At 41.4% G+C, this 21,058-nt stretch overlaps 2 protein-coding genes and 1 long non-coding RNA gene across 6 annotated transcripts in view; 1 reads left to right on the forward strand and 2 right to left on the reverse strand.

Annotated features, from left to right (window-relative positions):
• The window catches only part of mecp2 (methyl CpG binding protein 2), a 15,903-nt gene extending 13,822 nt beyond the window's left edge, over window positions 1-2,081 (reverse strand). The window contains exon 1 of the mRNA XM_034077002.2: window positions 1,740-2,081. Coding sequence (XP_033932893.1) covers window positions 1,740-1,771 — 32 coding nt within the window. The 5' untranslated portion in view covers window positions 1,772-2,081. The remainder of the gene's footprint in view (window positions 1-1,739) is intronic.
• Window positions 1,226-11,325, forward strand: LOC117440769 (uncharacterized). Of its 2 annotated transcripts, none has more exons than XR_004551308.2 (3): window positions 1,226-1,630; window positions 11,042-11,132; window positions 11,238-11,325. It is a non-coding gene; the product is annotated as an uncharacterized lncRNA (long non-coding RNA). The 2 variants fall into 2 exon arrangements; XR_004551309.2 differs by having other exon boundaries at window positions 1,226-1,583.
• Window positions 2,537-20,851, reverse strand: LOC117440768 (voltage-dependent L-type calcium channel subunit alpha-1F-like). Of its 3 annotated transcripts, none has more exons than XM_034077005.2 (23): window positions 20,699-20,851; window positions 18,957-19,115; window positions 18,248-18,358; window positions 17,951-18,034; window positions 16,531-16,659; window positions 16,354-16,419; window positions 14,859-14,950; window positions 14,235-14,394; window positions 13,878-14,005; window positions 13,692-13,788; window positions 13,122-13,224; window positions 12,612-12,713; window positions 12,374-12,504; window positions 12,146-12,280; window positions 11,635-11,692; window positions 11,241-11,463; window positions 10,997-11,104; window positions 9,879-10,015; window positions 9,611-9,723; window positions 8,862-9,063; window positions 8,641-8,703; window positions 5,330-5,430; window positions 2,537-4,513 (listed from the first exon to the last, which is right to left on the reverse strand). In XM_034077005.2, the coding sequence occupies exons 1-23, from the start codon at window positions 20,786-20,788 to the stop codon at window positions 4,250-4,252; spliced, it is 2,856 nt and encodes a 951-aa protein (XP_033932896.1). In that variant the 5' UTR covers window positions 20,789-20,851; the 3' UTR covers window positions 2,537-4,249. The 3 variants fall into 3 exon arrangements, with proteins under 3 accessions (XP_033932896.1, XP_033932895.1, XP_033932894.1); XM_034077004.2 differs by having other exon boundaries at window positions 12,146-12,283; XM_034077003.2 differs by having other exon boundaries at window positions 9,879-9,985; window positions 12,146-12,283; window positions 20,699-20,833.
• Between the last annotated feature and the right edge of the window lie 207 nt (window positions 20,852-21,058).

Raw genomic sequence — 21,058 nt, forward strand, 5'->3', positions numbered from 1 at the left:
CACATTGCGATGTCGTGCTGAAACTGTACAGTGGACCTTAAACTGCATTTAGGTCAAACACTGTCCTATGATAACGGATCTGAGGAAATCAAAGTGAAATAAATGATATTGAAATAACATCTGTGATAAATACAACTAGAATAATATATTTTGTAATCGTTGTTTTATTAGCTGCAACACCAGCTGTCTATAATTAGGAATGAAGGAATTATACCACATTTTAGATGCAGGTAATAAGCCATACTGATTAATAATACAGTGCACTTTTAGCCTAATGAAAGCTCACTGAGAGCAGGGAGTGCAACAACGACCCTGTAAATAAAATAAAGCGGCATTCTTGATTAGGATTGCATCACAAACGGCATGTAGTTTCCTGTTGTGATGAAACTGTTACCCCACAACTTTATTCAGTGGCATACTAACCTATTTAAATTACGCCAAAATAATTGATTAATCAAGGAAAGAATTGGCAGACAATCAATAGTGGTAGGTGTAATCATTGTTAATTTCTTTTTTGTTGTACATGCCTCATTTACTGTCAGATGACCCCTCAGGTTCATCTATTGAACCCTGCTACATCTACACCAGGTCTCAAATCTTTCTTTCTTTTTTAAATACATTTTGTAGTAGTAGTTTGTAGTTCACAGAGTTAAAAAGTATGCATGTTATTCTTGCTTTTGTTCAAAATGTTTATGACCTGTCGTAGTTGTACAAAGCTTTGGTAATACATTATGTCTTTATGGTCATGCCAATAAAGCTAATTTAATTGAATGGTTATGATGATGAAGCTGCAGGTAGAGATTAAGCAGCAGGACAGGAAGTGAGCCTTTCCACTAACAAACACACATGTACACACACACACATTCGCATACATCATCAAAACACACATACACACAGCTGCCTTGCTCGGCGGCACTGAGGTAGGTGGATAGATACTTTAATGATCCCAAATTGGGAAATACTTTTGTTACAGCAGCAGTGTGTTAAAAGGTGGAATAAAGTATAAACATAATGAAATAAATAATGAACAGCAAATGTAAACATACCTTCAGTAGAAAAGATAAATAAAACACAATACAAAATAAATAAAATGTTCTATAAAAGACCAAAATACAGCAGCATCAGAAATATAGTTGTATACTACAGGAGCAGAGACAATTATACACATAGGATAGTATATTATTAGATGAGATAATGAGTAATAAACCAGGGGGGCGTATGGTATATAACGGGACGCGCGTGTGTGTGTGCGCGTGTATGTATGTATGTTTGTATGTATGTATGTATGTATGTATGTATGTATGTATGTATGTGTGTGTGTGTGTGTGTGTGTGTGTGTGTGTGTAACAGGGAGGGGGTTAACCCAGGTTATAGAACAGCAGTCTAATGACAACACACTCTCTGTTTTTGCTAACGACCTAGCATCCTGTTAGCTTCCCCTGTGTGTCTGACGGAGGCGGGCGGACACACACAGATTTCCCGGCCCCGGCCTCACTTTCCCGGGGAGTTGTGTGGAAGTCCGAGCGGCCCGGCGGAGCACCGAGAGCGGGCTAAGAGCTAAAGCTGCTCCGACACAGCAGCAAGTTGGTGACGTATTCCCGCTAACCCCGCTCCGCTGAGACAGGCCGGGGTAAAAAACAACGCACTTTTTTACTTCAATAAAACACACGACGGATAACTGTTTGGTGGCAGTGGCGGTAGTTTAAAAGGAGGTTAAAATATACAAAAATAACACTTACAGTCTTTCCTCTCCGCTCTCCACGGCGGCCATTTTTATTTAAATAAATAATTTTATATTAAAAAAAAGCCTCCAAACATCTCCTGCTGCACCCCGCCCCCTCGGACTCCATTTCCAACCGCCGTCAGTAGGCAAATATCGCGAGAACTCCACATAGATGAGGTCAACAGCATTCGCAAAGGTGGTGTAAATCCCGCGAGATGTGAACTCTATTCAGGTCACGCTGAGACGTTAATGGGCACGCTGTGAAATCTGTGAAGATAACAAATAATATGTTAACGTCATTAAACTTCAGGACAAAAATTAATTAAAGGCTAAAAAATGTCACTTTGATAAGTTGGAAAGAACATTTTACGGATGGTATAAGTAATATACATTCATTTAATTATTATTATGTTTTTTGATTCATTTACCTTTTTTATTAATTATTTTTATCAGCACAATAATTATAATAACGATTTTTACATATAATAAATAATTTAATAAATGTAAAGTGTATTTTTCCTATGTTCTTCATCTTGTATTTGGAAATGTAAAATATCAAATAAAATATGTAAGACATGTATATGAACTTAATAGAAAACTTTTACACAAACCCAAATTATTTTAGAAAATAAATATAACCTCTGTTGTTAATTTTTATATATGATCTTTATCTTTTGTGTTAGAGTTAAATAACCCAAGCCTTCTAATACTAATTCAAACTAACTCTAATACTATACTTGTAAAATACAAGGTGTCCAATTTTCAGCTGTTTCACAGACAACACATTTAATAAAAAAACATTGAGGAGACAAATCTTTTTTCAGTCTTTATTTGAGGTAAATGAGGGTTCAGACAGAGCTGTTTCTCAGGCTGAACGCGGCATCTGCAGATGTATTTTGGGGTAATCCAGGCGTGGTATTAAAAAACCCTTAACTGGAAACTCTCCGAACTGTTGGAAAGAAAAGCTAAAAGATGACGGAAACACGAAGATCCAGACAAGACATAAACAACACCGGACTGTCTGCCGTCCAGAATTAAAACAAACAAACAAACAAAAAAAACATTCAGTTCTCTCTGTTAGAATAAAAAGTATCAAACATTTAAAAAAGAAAATCTGAACACACTGAACAAACACTCTCCTCTGCGATAAAAAAAACAACAAAGAGACAGAAAAGTATTTTACAGTTCATCGTCTGAACGCCTTCATTTATGAGAATAAAAATACACATTAATAAAATATGAGAAGTATATTCCTCCACACACCACTCTGCGAGTCACAGAGCAGGCAGTTCAACACGTTTTACAGCATTTAAATACATCAGAGATCCTGATATAAAAACACATCTGAACGATCGAAGCTCAGCTGACAGAATCACGCTGAACACCTGTGCATTCATTCACACTGGTCACTGTTGACTTTCATCCTTATTTTAAATTAGAAAGTGTCTTGTCACTCATATTTCACTATTATAATATCTCACTATTATTCACAATATTTCAGGATTACACTTCAGATAGGCCAATACTACTCTGGTTTTAGGAGTTTTTCTTTGGACATGTATACAGCGCATTCAGAATATGTATTTCGATGGGGTTTTTACAGCAATAACAGATACAGTTTTTCAAAATGGTAACAAGGGTATACCATGGGAGAAACATGGCTGCAGTTGAAAAAATAGGTAAATAAAATGTATTTAAAGGGGCTATACGTGGGGCATTTGAATTGGAGTAAGCCAGGTTGCATGTAAACGTGGAACATGTGTCAGCCATGTAAACAGTTCATCATGTAGAGCTCATAGTCTAATGATGAAATGCTCGTCAATGCAACCCCAATTTGTGTCAAGCCCACTTGTACCATGACTTCTCCTCAGTGGCTGATTTGTACCAAATGTAAACTCCATTTGATTCGTCCAACTCACTTCATTCTTTTGCAATTAAAGCCTTAAAAATAGCCATTCCCTTACAGTGCTAGTTTGAATCACAAATATAGGGCCCCGGGAGCATAGCTGATCTCCTGCCAGTCCACTGCTTATGTTAACACTAATCAAATCGTCACAGTGTGTCTGCAAAATGCCACAACACAACCCAACGCTGCTGAGTGAGTGACTTAATATATAGCGGTTATTATAGTGCTGTTCTTTGAGGCAGAGGAGGCAGTTTCAAGCTAATCAGTTGCGGCACAATGCTAATCTTTCTTTAGCTGGCTGACAGTAACGGTGGTTACTTTTCGGGAATTATAAATAATAACACGACAACACTTGTCAAACAATGCATTGTGGGTAAAGTGTGATTCTGTGCAGCCAAGCGACGTTCATAGCGTTACCAAACGAGATGCGTCTTTATGGCGGCACAACAGCGCTGAGTCACTCTCTGCTGGCGGCCATCTTCCATCGTTTTTCTCACAAATCTCAGCATTAAATATCCATTAAACTCCGCCCTCTTCTCTCTTCTTTGACCTGATTGGTCAAATGTCCTGCCAATCTCTGACGCCTTTCGCAGTCTTTTTTCTGATTGGTCGTCAGCCCGTCAAAACGATGTCACGCAGGTCATCTCGTCAGCTAGCTCGTCCTCCTCGCGGGCCGTTCTGATTGGCTCCTCGTCGCTGTAGAGCATGGCTGGGTCCGCGGCGGCGTTAGCGAGGAGAGACGGGTTCCCCGAGCCGAGCAGATCGCTGGCGGCCGACTCCATTTCGTCAACCGTCATGTGACACGCGTCGGCGATCTCCCGCTTTGCAAACGCGACAAACTTCGGATCCCGAGCGTAGAGACCGAGACCCTCGGAGATCAGAACCTGCGGAGAGCAGAGCAAAGAATCAGTAAGAAAGTTCGATTTTACTGATCAATATGTACCCGTACTTGCTCTAAGACATGTATCTATATTTACTCGTAATTGTCACTTATATCTATATTTACTCGTAATTGTCTTCACTTATATCTGTATTTATGTACACCAGTGGTTGGAAGTGCATATACTCGAGTATTATACTTAATGAGTGCAGAATGAGTACTTTTTGTACTTTGAGTATTTTGTGATGCTGATACTTTTGTACTTTTACTGAAGTAACATTTTGAAATTAAGACATAGGATCTGTACTTTTACTTAAGTAAAGGTTGTAAGTACTTTTTCCAACAGTGATGTACACCAGTGGCGGATTTAGGATTGTAGAAGATCCGGGGATTGGCCAGAATTTTTAAATTGTTGGGGGGGGGGGGGGCCTAACTGTGAACTCGCCGGAGCCTCGCAGCGGGGCTACTACGGAGCGCATAAAGCAGACTCTTCACGCTAACGAAGGATCACTTCTTCTTCAGGGCAGGGAAGGCTACGTAGTACGCAGGCTACTGTCCTGCAGCTGCTGCCACTCTGTTGGACTCTGGTACTGCACATTACTCACGAGACGTTTAAAAAAAAAAAGAAACTTGCTTTAAGTGAAACATTCGGAGCTTTTCAGAAAACATCCGGAGCTTGAGCCCGAGTAGCCACCCCCTAGCTCCGCCACTGATGTACTCTCATCTACTGTTACCATTCATATCCTGTGTTTCACTCTTATTGCTGTTGCTGCTAAATGTGCCTGCAGCTAATACTATCTTAATAGCATCGTTTCCTCACCGCCTCCACCAGACTGTCGGCTGATCCTCGTTTCTCGGTGAGTTGAGCGCCGAGTTGTGAAGGAACTCTGAGGGTGGTGTACGCTCGGTACGGTGGAGGAGCTGCAACAACATATCAAACATTCAAATGCACGATAAAGAGACATACTCATAATTGTGTGTGAGAATTGTTTCCATTTTTAACTCCAGCATAGACCGACACATATATCCCACTAGTCATGACCCCGGCCCTTTTTGAGGGACAAAAAATAGATTCAATTAATGGATATCAATACAATTTCATGTGTCTCTTGTTTCTACAGTGCTACTATCGAGCGCTGTCCTCTGTATCTCCCATTTACCCTGATTTATCGTACATGTTGCTCTATATGGATGCATCGTGTACAGAATAAACACCATGTTGAATGAAAGAAGATTCTCAAGTAGTAGTTGAGACAATAAACTTGTCAGAAAATTGTTCACTGAGTTAATAAATCAATTTAGAACTAGGGTTATTTTCTCATAGACTTCTATAAAATCGCACTTCTTTGTGGAGTTGCCCCCTGCTGGCCATTAGAAAGCATGCAGGTGTCGATGCCAGTTTGCTCTATAGAGGCTTCTCAATACTCAAATGTCCCCTCCTCGACTCCTCGGACCTCCGGTAGTGACCCGGAAATGAATTTCAGCGCGCCATTTTGAAGGACGTCTCATTTCTCTAAATGCACACCGAGGATCGGGCGTCGAGGAGGCTCTCTGGAGGAGCTATAACCGAGGATCAGAGTTGGGTGTAACGCGTTACTTTGTAACGCGTTACTGTAATAATATTACTTTGTCGGTAACGGAGTAGTGTAACGCGCTACTTTTATAATCCAGTAATCACACTACAGTTACTAACATTGCCCCGACACGCGTTACTTCGTTACTTTCTAAAATCAGTCATAATCAAACCTCAACAAACACCTGCAAAGAACACATGCTAGGTGAAGCTAACGCACATAGCTGTTGTTTATTTATATCACACACACACACACACACACACACACACACACACACACACACACACACACACACACACACACACACACACACACACACACACACACACACACACACGTAGTTCTTCTTCTCTGTTTTCCGGTTGTTGCTTGTTTTGAATGACGAATACACACTACCGCTGCCTGCTGGTAAGGAGAGTTATTGCCACTCACGCATCCGCAGTTCGTACGTGCTCGGCTGAAGTCTGGCTCCAGTGCAACACATGGCCAACACGCAGGAGAACACGCTGACGCAACAGCGTGAGCAGAGATAGACTGCGCAAAATATACAGATAGCAGGAGACAGAGGACAGCCACGGTCAGATAGGACAGCCACGGTCAGATAGCAGGAGACAGAGGACAGCCACGGTCAGATAGCAGGAGACAGAGGACAGCCACGGTCAGATAGGAAAACATTCAGGAGCTATCTGGATCAGTCTTATGCGACAATGGAAACTGAACTAAAGAGAACATTTGAAACTTTAGCAGTCTGCGTGATCTGCCTGTAGGGAGGGGCGGGCCGGCCCTGCGAGTAAAGTAACGAGTAAAGTAACGAGTAAAGTAACGAATAAAGTAACGAGTAAAGTAACGAGTAAAGTAACGAGTAAAGTAACAAATTACTTTATGTAGCAGTGTGAGAAAAAGTTTTTAGAGAGTACTTGTCCATGGACAAGTGAGTTTGGCAATGTACTTGTCCGAATACATTTTTCACTTGTCCAGAATGGACAAAAATTGGGGTCACTGGAATCTTCTTCTTCGCCATCGTATTTTACATTTTCCCACGGTTTTTACGACACCGCTAACGTAAGTGAGCGGTAAGATTTTACTGCATTACACATAGGGTTGGGTATCGTTTGGATTTTAACGATTCCGGTTCTGCTTTTCGATTCCGGTTATTTTCGGTTCTCTATTCCGGTTCTTTGAGAGGGTAAAAATAAGTCAAACTGGGAGAAAAATATATTTATGAAAACGTTAAGTCAAATCTGTATTCCCATTTACAAATCACTTCATACTGTTTAATTTCTTACGGTTATTGAATACAATTATATAAAAATAATCTCTGCATTGTTTAGTTAGTTCTAAGTGGTGCAGTTTGAGAATGTACGATTGGCCCAGTGTCCTCTGATGCTACACTGCAGCCTGCTGGGAGACACAGTCCAACCACACATGTCCAACACATAGGACATAACCTAATAATAATAATAATACATTATATGTATAGCCTACAGTATAGGCCTAGCGCTTTTCTACAGCTCAAAGACGCTTGCACGCTTACACACGTCCTGCAACACACAGCAGCAGCTGCCCAGCTGCGCACTGTTTGTAAAAGTAAATAAATAGTATTTTCATCTCAATAATGTACTTTCTATACCCTGCTTCATAAACAATACTGACATCCCTGTGCTCCTCCGAGTCTGGGGGTCCGGGGATGTGAGGACAGCGCGAGGACACAGGGAGGGAGGCTGCTTCATAAAGGAAATGGGTCAATATTAACAACACAGGAGCTAAAACGCTTAATAACCTTCATTACGTGTTAGAGAAGGAACATAAGAAAGTTTGACAAAGATGAGGCTGTTAAACGGGCTGCGGATCCGCTGTGTGTAGAAAGAGAGAGAGACGCTGAGCTGCACCGTGCAGCGATCAGCTGATACGGAGCATAGAGAGAGAGCTGCAGTCCGCGGGCTCGGCCTCGCTTCCTGTCCTCACAACTATTATTAATCCCGGTACCGGACAATTGTTATTTGTTCCTACTCGGAACCGAGTTTTGCTTCCCAACCCGGCCACTGTGCTGCACTTCCCGCCCCGTCTAACTGTACAGAAAGCGGCGAGATGCATTTCCTTAGGAATCGACAAGCAGAACCGAAACTAACATTTCTAAACGAACAATGGCGGACACGGACAATTTTCGAATGAGTTCTGCCTTTTGTAAACTGAATGTATCAATAATTTGTCAATAAATCGGGGCGAAAAACGTCACTTGTCCGCCGGACAAGTCAATTGAAAGATCTACTTGTCCGATATTGTAAATAACACGTCCCGGACGGTGGGACGTGTACTTTTTCGCACACTGTGTAGATAGTAACGAAGTAGTGTAATATATTACTTTTTTTTAAAGTAATATGTAATATGTAATATATTACTTTTTTTTAGTAACGACCCCATCTCTGCCGAGGATACACTGATGGTTCCTCCTCGGTCCTCCGCTCGCATCTCCTGTGGGCGGGACTAAGTCTCGAGGAGGGGAAATTTAAGAATTGAGAAGCCTCTTATGTGTGTTAGTTGTATCCATCCTTCCTACCTGATGTCCCTGCAGGGCCACCGTACCAGGCCGGTCTGGGTGTTGCACCAGTGATATTGACACCTGTGGATAAAGGAAAGCAACAAAAGTGAACTTATTACTTTGAGGTTTCTTATCTTGATGACATTTGTAGTTTTTAATTAATGTTATCATCCAGTTTACTGTTACTTTACCAAGTGTTAGCTAAAGTGTTAGCACATTCTAAGTTAGAGTCTCTTCACCTCTTCCTGCTCCTCCCTTCTTTCCCTCTCCTCCTCCCCCTCCTACTCCTCCTCCCCACGGTGGGCTTCCTTCCTCCTCCACCAGGATGAGAGGAGCGTAGAGTAGGCGTCCGCGGCGAGGACACGGGTTCGCCCAGGATGCTGAAGACGCCACTGATGAGCGACCGGAGGATTGACGGGACTCGTAATTGTTGACGTTGTGCTGAGGAAGAACAGATGGAGATGAGGGTTACACCAGATTATTTTTGCCCCATGGTCGCAAAAGTAAAAGTCCACATATCTTCCAACCAGTCTGACACTAAAAGGCCCATGTGAGATACACAAATCAGGAGGAAAATAACTTTATTAAAGACCAATTTTTCTGATTTGTCCGTCTCAGAAACATACTCTGTTACAGTGAGTCCAACTGTTTCACAATTTGAAGCGAACATCAACTTACATTTGGAAATGAGTTGGCTAAAATGTTTTAATGAAGCTTAACATGTTTGCTATCTGTGTAAATATATCTAACGTTAGTAAAGAAATATATAAATATATTTGACCACGCCCATGTAGGAGACGGGAAGTATATATATATTGTGCTTTTTTATAGAATTGTTTTGTGACACTTTACTTATAAGAGGGGTGTGTGTGTGTGTGTGTGTGTGTGTGTGTGTGTGTGTGTGTGTGTGTGTGTGTGTGTGTGTGTGTGTGTGTGTGTGTGTGTGTGTGTGTGTGTGTGTGTGTGTGTGTGTGTGTGTGTGTGTTACCTGTGCACGTGCACGGCGTGGTGGGGAGGTGGGGTGATACGTGCCGGGGATCGGCAGGTCGTCGCTGCTGCCCTGCCTCCTCAGACACTGGATGTTAAAAGAAGGCTTACGACCTGACAGACGACAAACAGACAAACAATGTAAAATGATATCTTAAACAATACTTGAATCTGGTGTAAAATACTCTAATCTCAATCTATAATTTTATTTTAGTTAATCCCCTTTAATTTAATTAACTGATGATATAATAAATATAGTGAATTTCCACCTGTGGGCGTGGCAGGAAGTAGTCGTCTCCGGGTCGTCCTCCGAACGTCGTTGTATCCGTTACCATAGCTACTGTCGGGGTAGGGGGCGTGGCCATCATAGTGTTCTCTGTAGAGAGGATACTCATCAGGGTAAGGTCTGCAAGGACACACACGCACAAATGTGTGTAACACATCTGTAACAACTAGGGATGCATACCGGTATCCGGTATTACCGAAATACCGGATACTGGTGGCTACGGTATACCGTACCGAAATCAGATCCGGTTTCGATACTTATATATATCAAATATATATATATATTTTTTTAAATATTTTTTTTTAATTAATTTTAAAAGTGAGTCCGTGGCCCGTGATGGCGGGTGTTATAAATTAGATTGCATAATCGTTTTTCTTCATATTTGATGTATTTTTCATTGTTTGTTCAATACTAGAAAGGTAAAAGTCCCACAAATGAACTGGGATGGGATTTGTTTTCTCTCACCAGTGAAGGTAAATGTTGATTTTAAAGATGAGATTTGTTTGTGTGCAATGCCGAGATCTCATGACCATTATTCTATTATGTATTTGTTCTCTAGTCGAATCTCAGGTTTAACATTAATTATAACGGTGCTATAACGATATTCCATAATCGGTTTTCTTCATATTTTTTATGTATTTTTTTATGTATTTTTCATTGTTTGTTCAGTAATAAAAGGTCCAAGAAGTCCCACAATTGAATTTATTATTCATTTGACATGTTAACTATATCGTAAAGCGCTTCATGGGAGTAATTGTGGGATGATACATTTTCAAAGTATCACGATATGTATTGGTTGAGTATCGGTATCGTTTAGTGGTATCGGTATCGTAAAAAAGTCAACGATATGCATCCCTAGTAACAACTAACAATTCATCTGGATAAACACGTGTATGCCAGTCTACTTGAATTCTTTTTTTAAAGAAAATAAAAAAATACCTATCCCAGTTTTTCAAAGTCTAAGGTAATGTCTTTACATTTCTTGTAATGCCCAACTGAAAGATATTCAATGTATTATTGTATAAATCAGAGAAAACCCTCATATCCCACAGAGGCTGGAAAACTATTTGTATTTCTGATTTGTTTTTGATCTGCGTTTACCTGTCTCTGGAGGTGATGCTGTCGTTGTCCTCCTCTCTGCTGTAGTATCCTTGCTCTCCGTACCCCTCCATGTCTCCGTTCCTCCAGTACCGGTCCCTTGAGTCCCTCCTGCAGAAAGAAGAACTGTGATTGGCCGGTACACCTGTCACCTGACAAACAGCCTATAGCACCTTGTTTAATAAAAAAAAAACTCCTGTTGTGTTAAACTATGTTGTTAAACTATGTTGTTTTCACTCTGCAGTACCTCATGGGTTTGTGATACGAGGGTCTCTTGTGGCCGTGGTCCACCAGGCCGTTCTTCGCTGACGGGCGGCGATGATGGTGCTGATTGAACGACGACCTCGCGTTGTCTCCACGCCGAAGATGTTCGTCGTGTTCGTTTCCATTCGGCATCTTAGTGAGAGAACCGACCCGATGGACCAGACCTCCGTTAGACACGCCGCCTTCTCCGACCACACCACCAGGACCTGTAGGACAAGCAACACAAAGTCTTGTATACACATTTTTTAAAGGCTGGTTTTACAGTAAAGAATCTGCCACTATTAGTTATTGAATAAATTAGTAGGTTGACTTAAAATGATTATAATTTTTTGTATGACAATATGTATATATATATGTATAGAATATGTTTTATTTACCAGTGGGTGTGAGTAGGGAGCCTCGTCGATCTTTCTCTGGTCCCAAACCGTTCTCACCCTGTAGGGACAGAGACAGATCAGCTGTTTACTACAGACAGACAGACAGACAGACAGACACACAGACAGAGACAGACAGACGGATGGACGGACGGACGGACAGACGGACGGACAGACAGACAGACAGACACACACACACAGAGAGACAGACAGACGGACAGACGGACAGACAGACAGAGAGACAGACAGACACACAGAGAGACAGACAGACAGACAGACAGACACACACACACACACACACACACACACACACACACAGACACACACACACACACACAGAGAGACAGACACACACACAGAGAGACAGACAGACAGAGAGACAGACAGACAGACAGACACACAGACAGACAGACAGACAGACAGACAGACAGACAGACACACAGACAGACAGACGAGACAGACACACACACAGAGAGACAGACACACACACAGAGAGACAGACAGACACACAGACCTTATATTCTGCGTTCTCCTGGATCTCCTCCTCGTCCTCCATCATGTTTTCATCGTCTTCGTCCATGTCATCGTTCAGAGCCAGACGCATCTCCGGACCCAGATCCTGCAGGGTCTTCAGACCGGCCTTACACAGCTGCTAACACACACACAGACAACACACACTCCATTACAGTAAAAAATAAACACACTATTACAGAAAGACACACACAGGTACAGGCAGACAGACCTGAACAGCAGACGGGTTTGAGGCGTCGGCCTCTGCAGCCAGATCTCCTTGCTCTTTCCTTTTTCTAAACTTCCGGAAGTAATCCTGAATCAGGAAGGTTGCGTAAAACTTCCCGACGGTCACTTCCTCTTCTGCAAGACAACACAGAGCTCAGTCAGCAGTAGCATGGTTTATTAGAGTATCAGTCGTGTTTGTGGTATAGTTACTTGTGTTGTAGGGTTTTCAGTTGTTTTATTACCTTCATGTGGCGGTATAACTTCGTCCAGTAGTTTTGGTTTCATCTTCTTCCAGATCTTCCTGATGATTGCCCTCAGCTCCTCGTTCTCCTGGTCAGGGTTACCTAGATAGAGAGATACATCATAATAATGTTGCGTTCATGTCCTATTAGAGTTATCGTAATTACAGGTTTCCAACTTGTAAGCTGTGTTCATGTCAACAGCGTAGTTTTGTTTATGAAGCTGGGATATTTCCAACTTGGTGCTGAATAATACAGATGTGTCCAAAGAAACCTAAAGACCAGTCACTTCAGCTTAATACCATCCCTTAATGTAATTCAATAGATATTCAATTAAGTGGTGTTATACTAAAAACTACCAAAAACAGTTTACTCATAATAATCATTAAAGATTTTTGATTTAAAACTAATAGACTTACTAATTTAATCTGATGAAGCACATTCATTTGAATTGAAAATGTGTATTTGAAAAACCGCAACAGAAGTTAAAATGAGAAAAAACAGATCAGATACCTTCAGTTTTGATTTTGAGGGCAGTGCGAACCAGAGCGAAGAGCGTGGCATTGAATGTCACCATCCCGTCAGCGTTAAGAGGCATGTTCATCGCTACGAGACGCTGAGAGAAAGAGAAGAAGAGAAGGACAGGTTATTTATATCTGACAGATGGATGTACAAATATTATTGCGAGAGTTTTGCCGCCTGATGTGACAAAAGAAGAGGATCCACATTGGACCCCTGTGGGACACCTTATCACTTAATCATTAGGCTTCAAACACCAGCCACTTCACAAATGTTTTATATTTTGTAATTATTCTCACATAAGACTTTAATTTGGACGTGTTGCATCGACTGGCATGGACTTTAATTTAGAAGAATAATGGGATTTATCATTTTAAGGACACAGTTACGAACAATTCTGCGGTTCAGGAACACGTCATGAATCTGATGTAGACTTTTCTTAAAAACATTAGATGATAAACTTAGAAAGATATTTGTGTATGAGGCCCATTGTTCCTACATTACATCCATCCAGTCCAACTTGTTTAATACACAACCTACAGTATAGAGTGCAGTATATTTTACCTTGCAAGCCACTCTGTGAGGACAGAGTTTCCCAAAACCCAGAGGAGGCTGAATCCTCCTGAGCAGAGCAACAACGTCCAGGTGTTTTATACGGCCCCTGAGGAAAGAAAATACATTTTGAATGATAAAGAAGACACTACATGTGCTAAGCAAGGCTAAAATGTTGAACCCTGAAAACGAACATACTTGGCCTCTGGATCGTATTCGGACCAGATCCTCTTGAACTCGTCCAGGTGATGGGGTCCCAGAATCGACCAATCACGTGTCAGATAGTCAAAGTTGTCCATGATGACGGCGACAAACAAGTTGATGATCTTAAAGAGACATTACAGTCAGTGTGTGTTAATACAGCTACATTACCACATTGTTATTCTGAAATACTCGTGTGTGTGTGTGTGTGTGTGTGTGTGTGTGTGTGTGTGTGTGTGTGTGTGTGTGTGTGTGTGTGTGTGTGTGTGTGTGTGTGTGTGTGTGTGTGTGTGTGTGTGTGTGTGTGTGTGTGTGTGTGTGTGTGTGTGTGTGTGTGTGTGTGTGTGTACTAACCAGGAAAGCACACAGCATGAAGAAGCTGATGAAATAAACGATGGCGAAGGAGCTGCCGCAGCTGAACTCTTCTCCTGGTTCGAAGTCTGACTCGGGGTCACAGCGTTTACCTGGAAGACTGGCCAGCATGATCTCCTGCCACGCCTCACCTGTGGCACACCTACACACACACACACACACACACACACACACACACACACACACACACACACACACACACACACACACACACACACACACACACACACACACACACAGGTAAAATACCTATATTTGTGTAGTTAAATATCATAAAAATAGTTATCATTGAACAAAATACTTCATGAAGTTCTGAGATAGATTGGAAATATAACTCAGAGCAGCAGGTATGGATAATGTTAGACTACATTTCCCACAATGCAACTGGAAGATGAGTTTAGTTTTCACAATCACATCTAGGAAAGAATATGTTGCCCACTGACAACAGAACATTGATAATGTAATTATGATCTGAGTCTGTCCAGAGCTGTAAGAGGAGATCAGCGAGTTCATGTTTTCAGTGTTATAGAAAGAGGAGGAGGAGGAGGAGGAGGAGGAGGAGGAGGAGGAGGAGGAGGAGGAGGAGGAGGAGGAGGAATATCTGACCTGAAGAGGAGGAGAACAGCCTGAGGAAACGTCTGGAAGTTGTTGTTTCTGTTGATCTGAGTGTAATCTTGCATCGCTACCTTCCCGAACGTCTGTCAGACAAAGAGACAGCGTAAAAAAGTTAGAGAATCAACTGCAGCTCGTGTAGAATTTCAAACTCAGTCTCGTTAAAACCGAAGGGCTCAGTAAGTATAGAAGTGAGCCAAGTATTTACATATGAGCTGTTCATAAACTGCAGGAAGCTCCATCACATAGATAAACTAGCTTAGTGCCAAAACTAGCCTGATGAAATCTTAGAGATATCAACACTTTGTGAAATAATCTCCCCTAAAACGTTTTTTTTTTCAATATGTATATATTTTTCAGAAATTACAAGTTGAGACCATACCAAAACATTAAGGATAAAACATAATAAAACCCACAAAACAATAATAACAACAACAAAAACAAACAGCAGCAGTAGCAACTCACTCATCAGTGGGTACTTATTATTTTATATTTACGCCCACAGTTATAAAACGTATTTCAAATGTTATTTAAAGGGGACCTATCATGCAAAATGCACTTTTTGATGTCTTTTATACATAAAAATGTATCCCCGGTGTGTCGGGGAACACACGCAGCGTCAGAAAATAAAACCCTCTCTCTTTTCCTCCGTACCCAAATCTCTAAAAACGGGGAACAACGGAGCTGATCCAGATTTGCGTCCGATATGAAGTAACATCTGAAATGTGGACCCACGGGCCAATCAGAAACGTTGCTAACAGAAACAATGCCCGACTGTTTTGGACGTAATATGGTCTGTGTTTACATTAGCATCGCTAACACTCAGAGCTAACCTGTACTGGAGAGCATGTGTGTGAAGAAGCAGGAAGTAGAAAGGAACTCACCTTGTGGTGTAACCGGCAAGAGAGAAAGCCTTTGAGCTCCAAACTGTTTCAGAGAGAATCCTTGATAATCCATGATATGGCGTTTCATCACGGCAGCATTTAGTTTAGACGGTAGCTGCCGGGTCCCGCATGAGCTCAGACTCCTCCTTTTTTATTTTGTATCTATTTTTTTAAAGCTTTACCCAAAATCAGCACTTTTGAAACAGGAAGTGAAATAAAGGGATATGAGGCATGGCTAGAATGGGTGATCTGTTTGGTATTTTGAGCGAAACACTTCATAGAATTACTTTTCCTTAATTTTTTGTAGCTGAATTCACAAGATAGTTGAACTAAACGCTCATTTTTAGATATTTCTGAGATCTGGCAGCAACTCTTCGTTTCATGTTTACCAGTGTTCAGAAATAATTACTTTTTGACATGAAAAACATAAACCCATAATAGTTTTTTAATCAATTCTCTAGAAGCCACCAAATGTTGTTTTCCTCTTAATGAGCTGTACAATGTTCGTAAAACAACTCTAAACTGGAACTACTCTCAATGAGAAGTCATGGCTCTTGATGTGTTTTCGATGAGAGCGCCCCCTGCAGGATCCCCTCTGAACTCACCTGCATCCCGACGACAGCGTATATGAAGAAAATCAAGGCGATGAGCAGAGCGACGTACGGCAAAGCCTGAAGAAGGTAGAAGAGGGAAACAAGTTAAACTGCTCTCTGCCACTGTGCCCTAAAGCAAGGCAGCTTCCTGTTAGCCCCGCCCCCTTGACATTGGCCCCGCCTCCTGACCTGCAGTGATTTGATGAAGGTCCACAGCAGCGTCCGGATTCCTTCGCCTTTACTCAGCAGTTTGACCAATCGCATGACTCGAAACAGGCGGAAGAAGGTGATCGACACCCGAGAGCTGTCCTCCCCACTCTGAGGGGGAGACGAGAGGGAGGGAGAGAGGGGGAAAGTTATTGTTATCCTCTCATTATTATTATCATTATACACCTGCCTCAGTGGACTAACATTTAGTTATTATCAATGTATTAACCTCAAAACAACAGCATGATTGAGAGCACAATGACTAAGTCCTTTAGGTATATGTATTTTTAGGCTATGGTGTGTCTATAGAGACATGTTTTGTAATTAATTGTTATACATTAAGTTTTGCATACCGTGAACGGAACAAATACAAATTAAATATTAATATTGTTTGTGGTATAAAGTGAACAAACGTAGAAAATGATTGAGAATGAAATGAAGTTATTCCTCTCAGTAAACAGCAGAGGGCAGCATGCTCCATTCAATGGAAACACCTAAAATATGATAACCCAGGGGTCTGCAACCTTTTTGACCCAAAGAGCCATTTTGCCCCCTTTTCCACCAATTGTTTGGAGCAGCAACACATATTTGATAGCCTATAAAGTTGTATATATTGTTACATCATAGACAAAAACTACATTTTTTTTGCATTTCTTATTTATTACATTATATAAAACTGTTTACCTCTAATAATAAACAAAGAACTCTTATAAGGAGAATTCAAAAACAGACCAACTTTAAAATAAATCCACACAGCAATTGGGGAGTCCTCTGCACATTTGAAGAAAATGAATATAATTAAAATGGGCCCACTTTGAAATAAATAAAACATAGCTGCACCCTAAAAATAGTTAACTGATTGAATTATGACTGAAGATCGTCAGCTGTGTTCCTCTCCCGGGTTGACCTACGTAAAGGCGGCAGTACCTTTGACAACTTCTCTCCGCATATCAAACATAGCGGTAAGCCAGCATCGCTTGCTGTGAAAGCAGATAACTCTAACCACGCAGAATTAAACCCTCTGTGTTCCTCCGATCGTCGAGCCGGGGGTCAGGATATTCACCTGCAAGAAAAGGCGCTCGCGCGGGACCGCAGCAGGATGTGACGCATGTTGTAGTTGACGTTTTGTTTTTTATTTATGTGTCCCAGTATTACCTCAAAATACATGATATGAAACATTTTCAACCACGCAACAAAATATAAATAGTCCGACAAACATTTTGGTTTTATTTCCTTCTTATTGTTGTCTAAGCTCAAGGGAGCCAGAGCAGAGGGCTTAAAGAGCCGAGAGCCGCGGGTTGCCGACCCCTGATAACCTCTGCTGAAGTACTAAATGACCAAACTCAATGTGATGGTTTTACCTGATGGCGGAAAATAATTAAAGTTGTGTTTGAGTACTCACACTGAACTCAGTAACTACGATGTCGACGACGCTGCCAACCACGATCAGAGCATCGAATGAGTTCCAGGCGTCCATAAAGTAATGCTGCAAAAATAAAGTATTCAATTAAGTAAATGAGGAAAAATAATAAACACACCTAAGTAATTAAATTAATGAATACATTAAATTAAGCAATAAATAAGTGAGTTAGAATTACAAGTAAGAACTAATAATAATGAAGTGAAAATGTAAGTAAATGAAGTACTAATTAAAGTCAATATATCAGGCTTTCTCCCCAGGGGCGTTTGTTTTGCTCACCCTGAGTCTGAGAGCCAGCAGCTTCAGCAGCATCTCCATCGTGAAGAGACCCGTGAACACCATGTTCAGGATGTCCATGATGTGGCTGAAGTTTTTAGACTGCTCATAGTGCTAAGGGACACGAAACACACACACACACACACACACACACACACACACACACACACACACACACACACACACACACACACACACACACACACACACATACCATGTATACATTACTTCAGGGGACATACAATTAACACAAGGCAGTTAAATGCAACAAGGATCCATAACCTTTATTACTTCTTCAATGTCTTTACATAAAGGGTTCACAGTCACAGTCAACAGAACAGTTTTATCTAATACATTTATTGTGCAGTTTTAAAGACCACGAATTCTGTACATTTGAACGTATTTAGGTTTATGAAAAATAAAATATGTTGGTTGGTTTGTGATAAACAACAGTTTTGTGCAATTTTATAATGAACTTCACATACAAGTTTTACATGTGGTTTCTTGTGTTGTTTGTACAGTATAAGTAGGTGTGTGTGTGTGTGTGTGTGTGTGTGTGTGTGTGTGTGTGTGTGTGTGTGTGTGTGTGTGTGTGTGTGTGTGTGTGTGTGTGTGTGTGTGTGTGTGTGTGTGTGTGTGTGTGTGTGTGTGTGTGTGTGTGTGTGTGTGTGTGTGTGTGTGTGTGTGTGTGTGTGTGTGTGTGTGTGTTTACCTGGACAGCCAGAGTGACGGTGTTGAGCAGGATGAGGAGGAACATGACGTACTCGAAGACGGAGGAGTTGATGATGGACCAGAACTTGTACTGGACCGGGTTCTTGGGGATGTAGAGCTTCAGCGGCTGGGCCTTCAGAGCGTACTGCACACACTGACGCTGCACACGGAGGACAGGGGACAACATACATGTTTTAAAGGTCCCCTATTATACTGTTATTCATCAATGTATTACAGCTCTCAGATTTATACAGAGCCTGTCTCTGATTGGCTCCAAACACCAAACAGATCATTGCAGCATTACCCATAATCCCCTCTGTTTCAGCCCTGTTTCCAAAGTGCTGATTCTCTGTCTGTTACTGTCTGTGTCCAAAATCTGATCAGCTCATTTTCAGACAGGTTTTTATAGAAATTGATCAAAAAGAGAGAGAATCTTTGTTCCTGAAACTTTCAGAGTCTCTTTCCACAGAGGGGACACATGTTGATGTAGAAGAGACATGAAGAAGAGGGGACACATGTTGATGTAGAAGAGAAATGAAGAAGAGAGGACACATGTTGATGTAGAAGAGACATGAAGATGAAGGGACACATGTTGTTGTAGAAGAGACATGGAGAAGAGGGGACACATGTTGATGTAGAAGAGACATGAAGAAGAGGGGACACATGTTGATGTAGAAGAGACATGAAGAAGAGGGGACACATGTTGATGTAGAAGAGACATGGAGAAGAGGGGACACATGTTGATGTCGAAGAGACATGAAGAAGAGGGGACACATGTTGATGTAGAAGAGACATGAAGAAGAGGGGACACATGTTGATGTAGAAGAGACATGAAGAAGAGGGGACACATGTTGATGAAGAAGAGACATGAAGAAAAGGGGACACATGTTGATGTAGAAGAGACATGAAGAAGAGGAGACACATGTTGATGTAGAAGAGACATGAAGAAGAGGAGACACATGTTGATGTAGAAGAGACATGAAGAAGAGGGGACACATGTTGATGTAGAAGAGACATGGAGAAGAGGGGACACATGTTGATGTAGAAGAGACACGAAGAAGAGGATGTTGCACAATAGGTGACCTTTATTGCAAAGACTGTATTATCATATATTATTATATATTAACTCAAACACACTTTCATACAATTACATTCTAAAGATGCTCAGAATCTGCCAATCTTCCAGGTAGTTCATCTTTTTCTATAAATAAATGCATTTTTTTAAAATATGAAAACCTACAAAAATAGCAGTCCATTGAAATGAGAAAGGGTTGATCTGAATACAATTAATTTCAGAAATGATCAGACATTTAAAGGTGGGGGAGGTAAGAATGGAGAAAGCAGCTCGAGTGCGCTAGAATTTGAAAATACACAGCCGAAACAAATCTGCCACTTCCTCACAGAGCCCCTCCTCCTCACACACGAACGCGCACATGACCAATGAGGGCACGAGATAAGTTTGTGCCCAGATGGAAGGCTGACAGGCAGGTAGGCCATCCAGTTACTTTAGCCGGGCCGGCTCAGATGATTGGTCGTGCTTTTTACGGCGCCACGGCTTCCACTGATGATATTTATTTATGTATTTGTTGTCAAAGCATTTAATATATTCATTGCTATCGGGATGTTGAGAGCATTCCATGCAATATAACAAAGTGTTTCTGAAGTGAATTACCTACCCCCCCCCCACCTCTAAGTATTACTGATTTGTATGGTATGATATTTTCCATGAGTATGATTTTTTACCTGGTTCTTGTCGAGCTCGCAGTTCTTGTACTCCTGCTCTCCTTGCTCTCTGAAGGTGATGATGACGAAACCCACGAAGATGTTCATCATGAAGAAGGCGATGATGATGATGTAGACGATGAAGAAAATGGAGATCTCCACGCGGTAGTTGTAGATCGGACCAGTGTTCTCCCCGTTAGCATCGATGGCTTTATACAGCAGCCTGAGGAGAGGGGGGGGGCAAATATCTTCAATACCTTAGTAGTATACAGCTGGATAGTAACTAGGATGCTAATCAACTTTGGTGTGTTCGTCCTGTCTGGCTTTAGTGTTCACACAATGAAGGTATCTGAATACTTCCACCTGCATTGCATTGGTGTG

Source organism: Pseudochaenichthys georgianus, unplaced genomic scaffold, assembly GCF_902827115.2.
Source record: "Pseudochaenichthys georgianus unplaced genomic scaffold, fPseGeo1.2 scaffold_1189_arrow_ctg1, whole genome shotgun sequence".
Classification (NCBI taxonomy): domain Eukaryota; kingdom Metazoa; phylum Chordata; class Actinopteri; order Perciformes; family Channichthyidae; genus Pseudochaenichthys; species Pseudochaenichthys georgianus.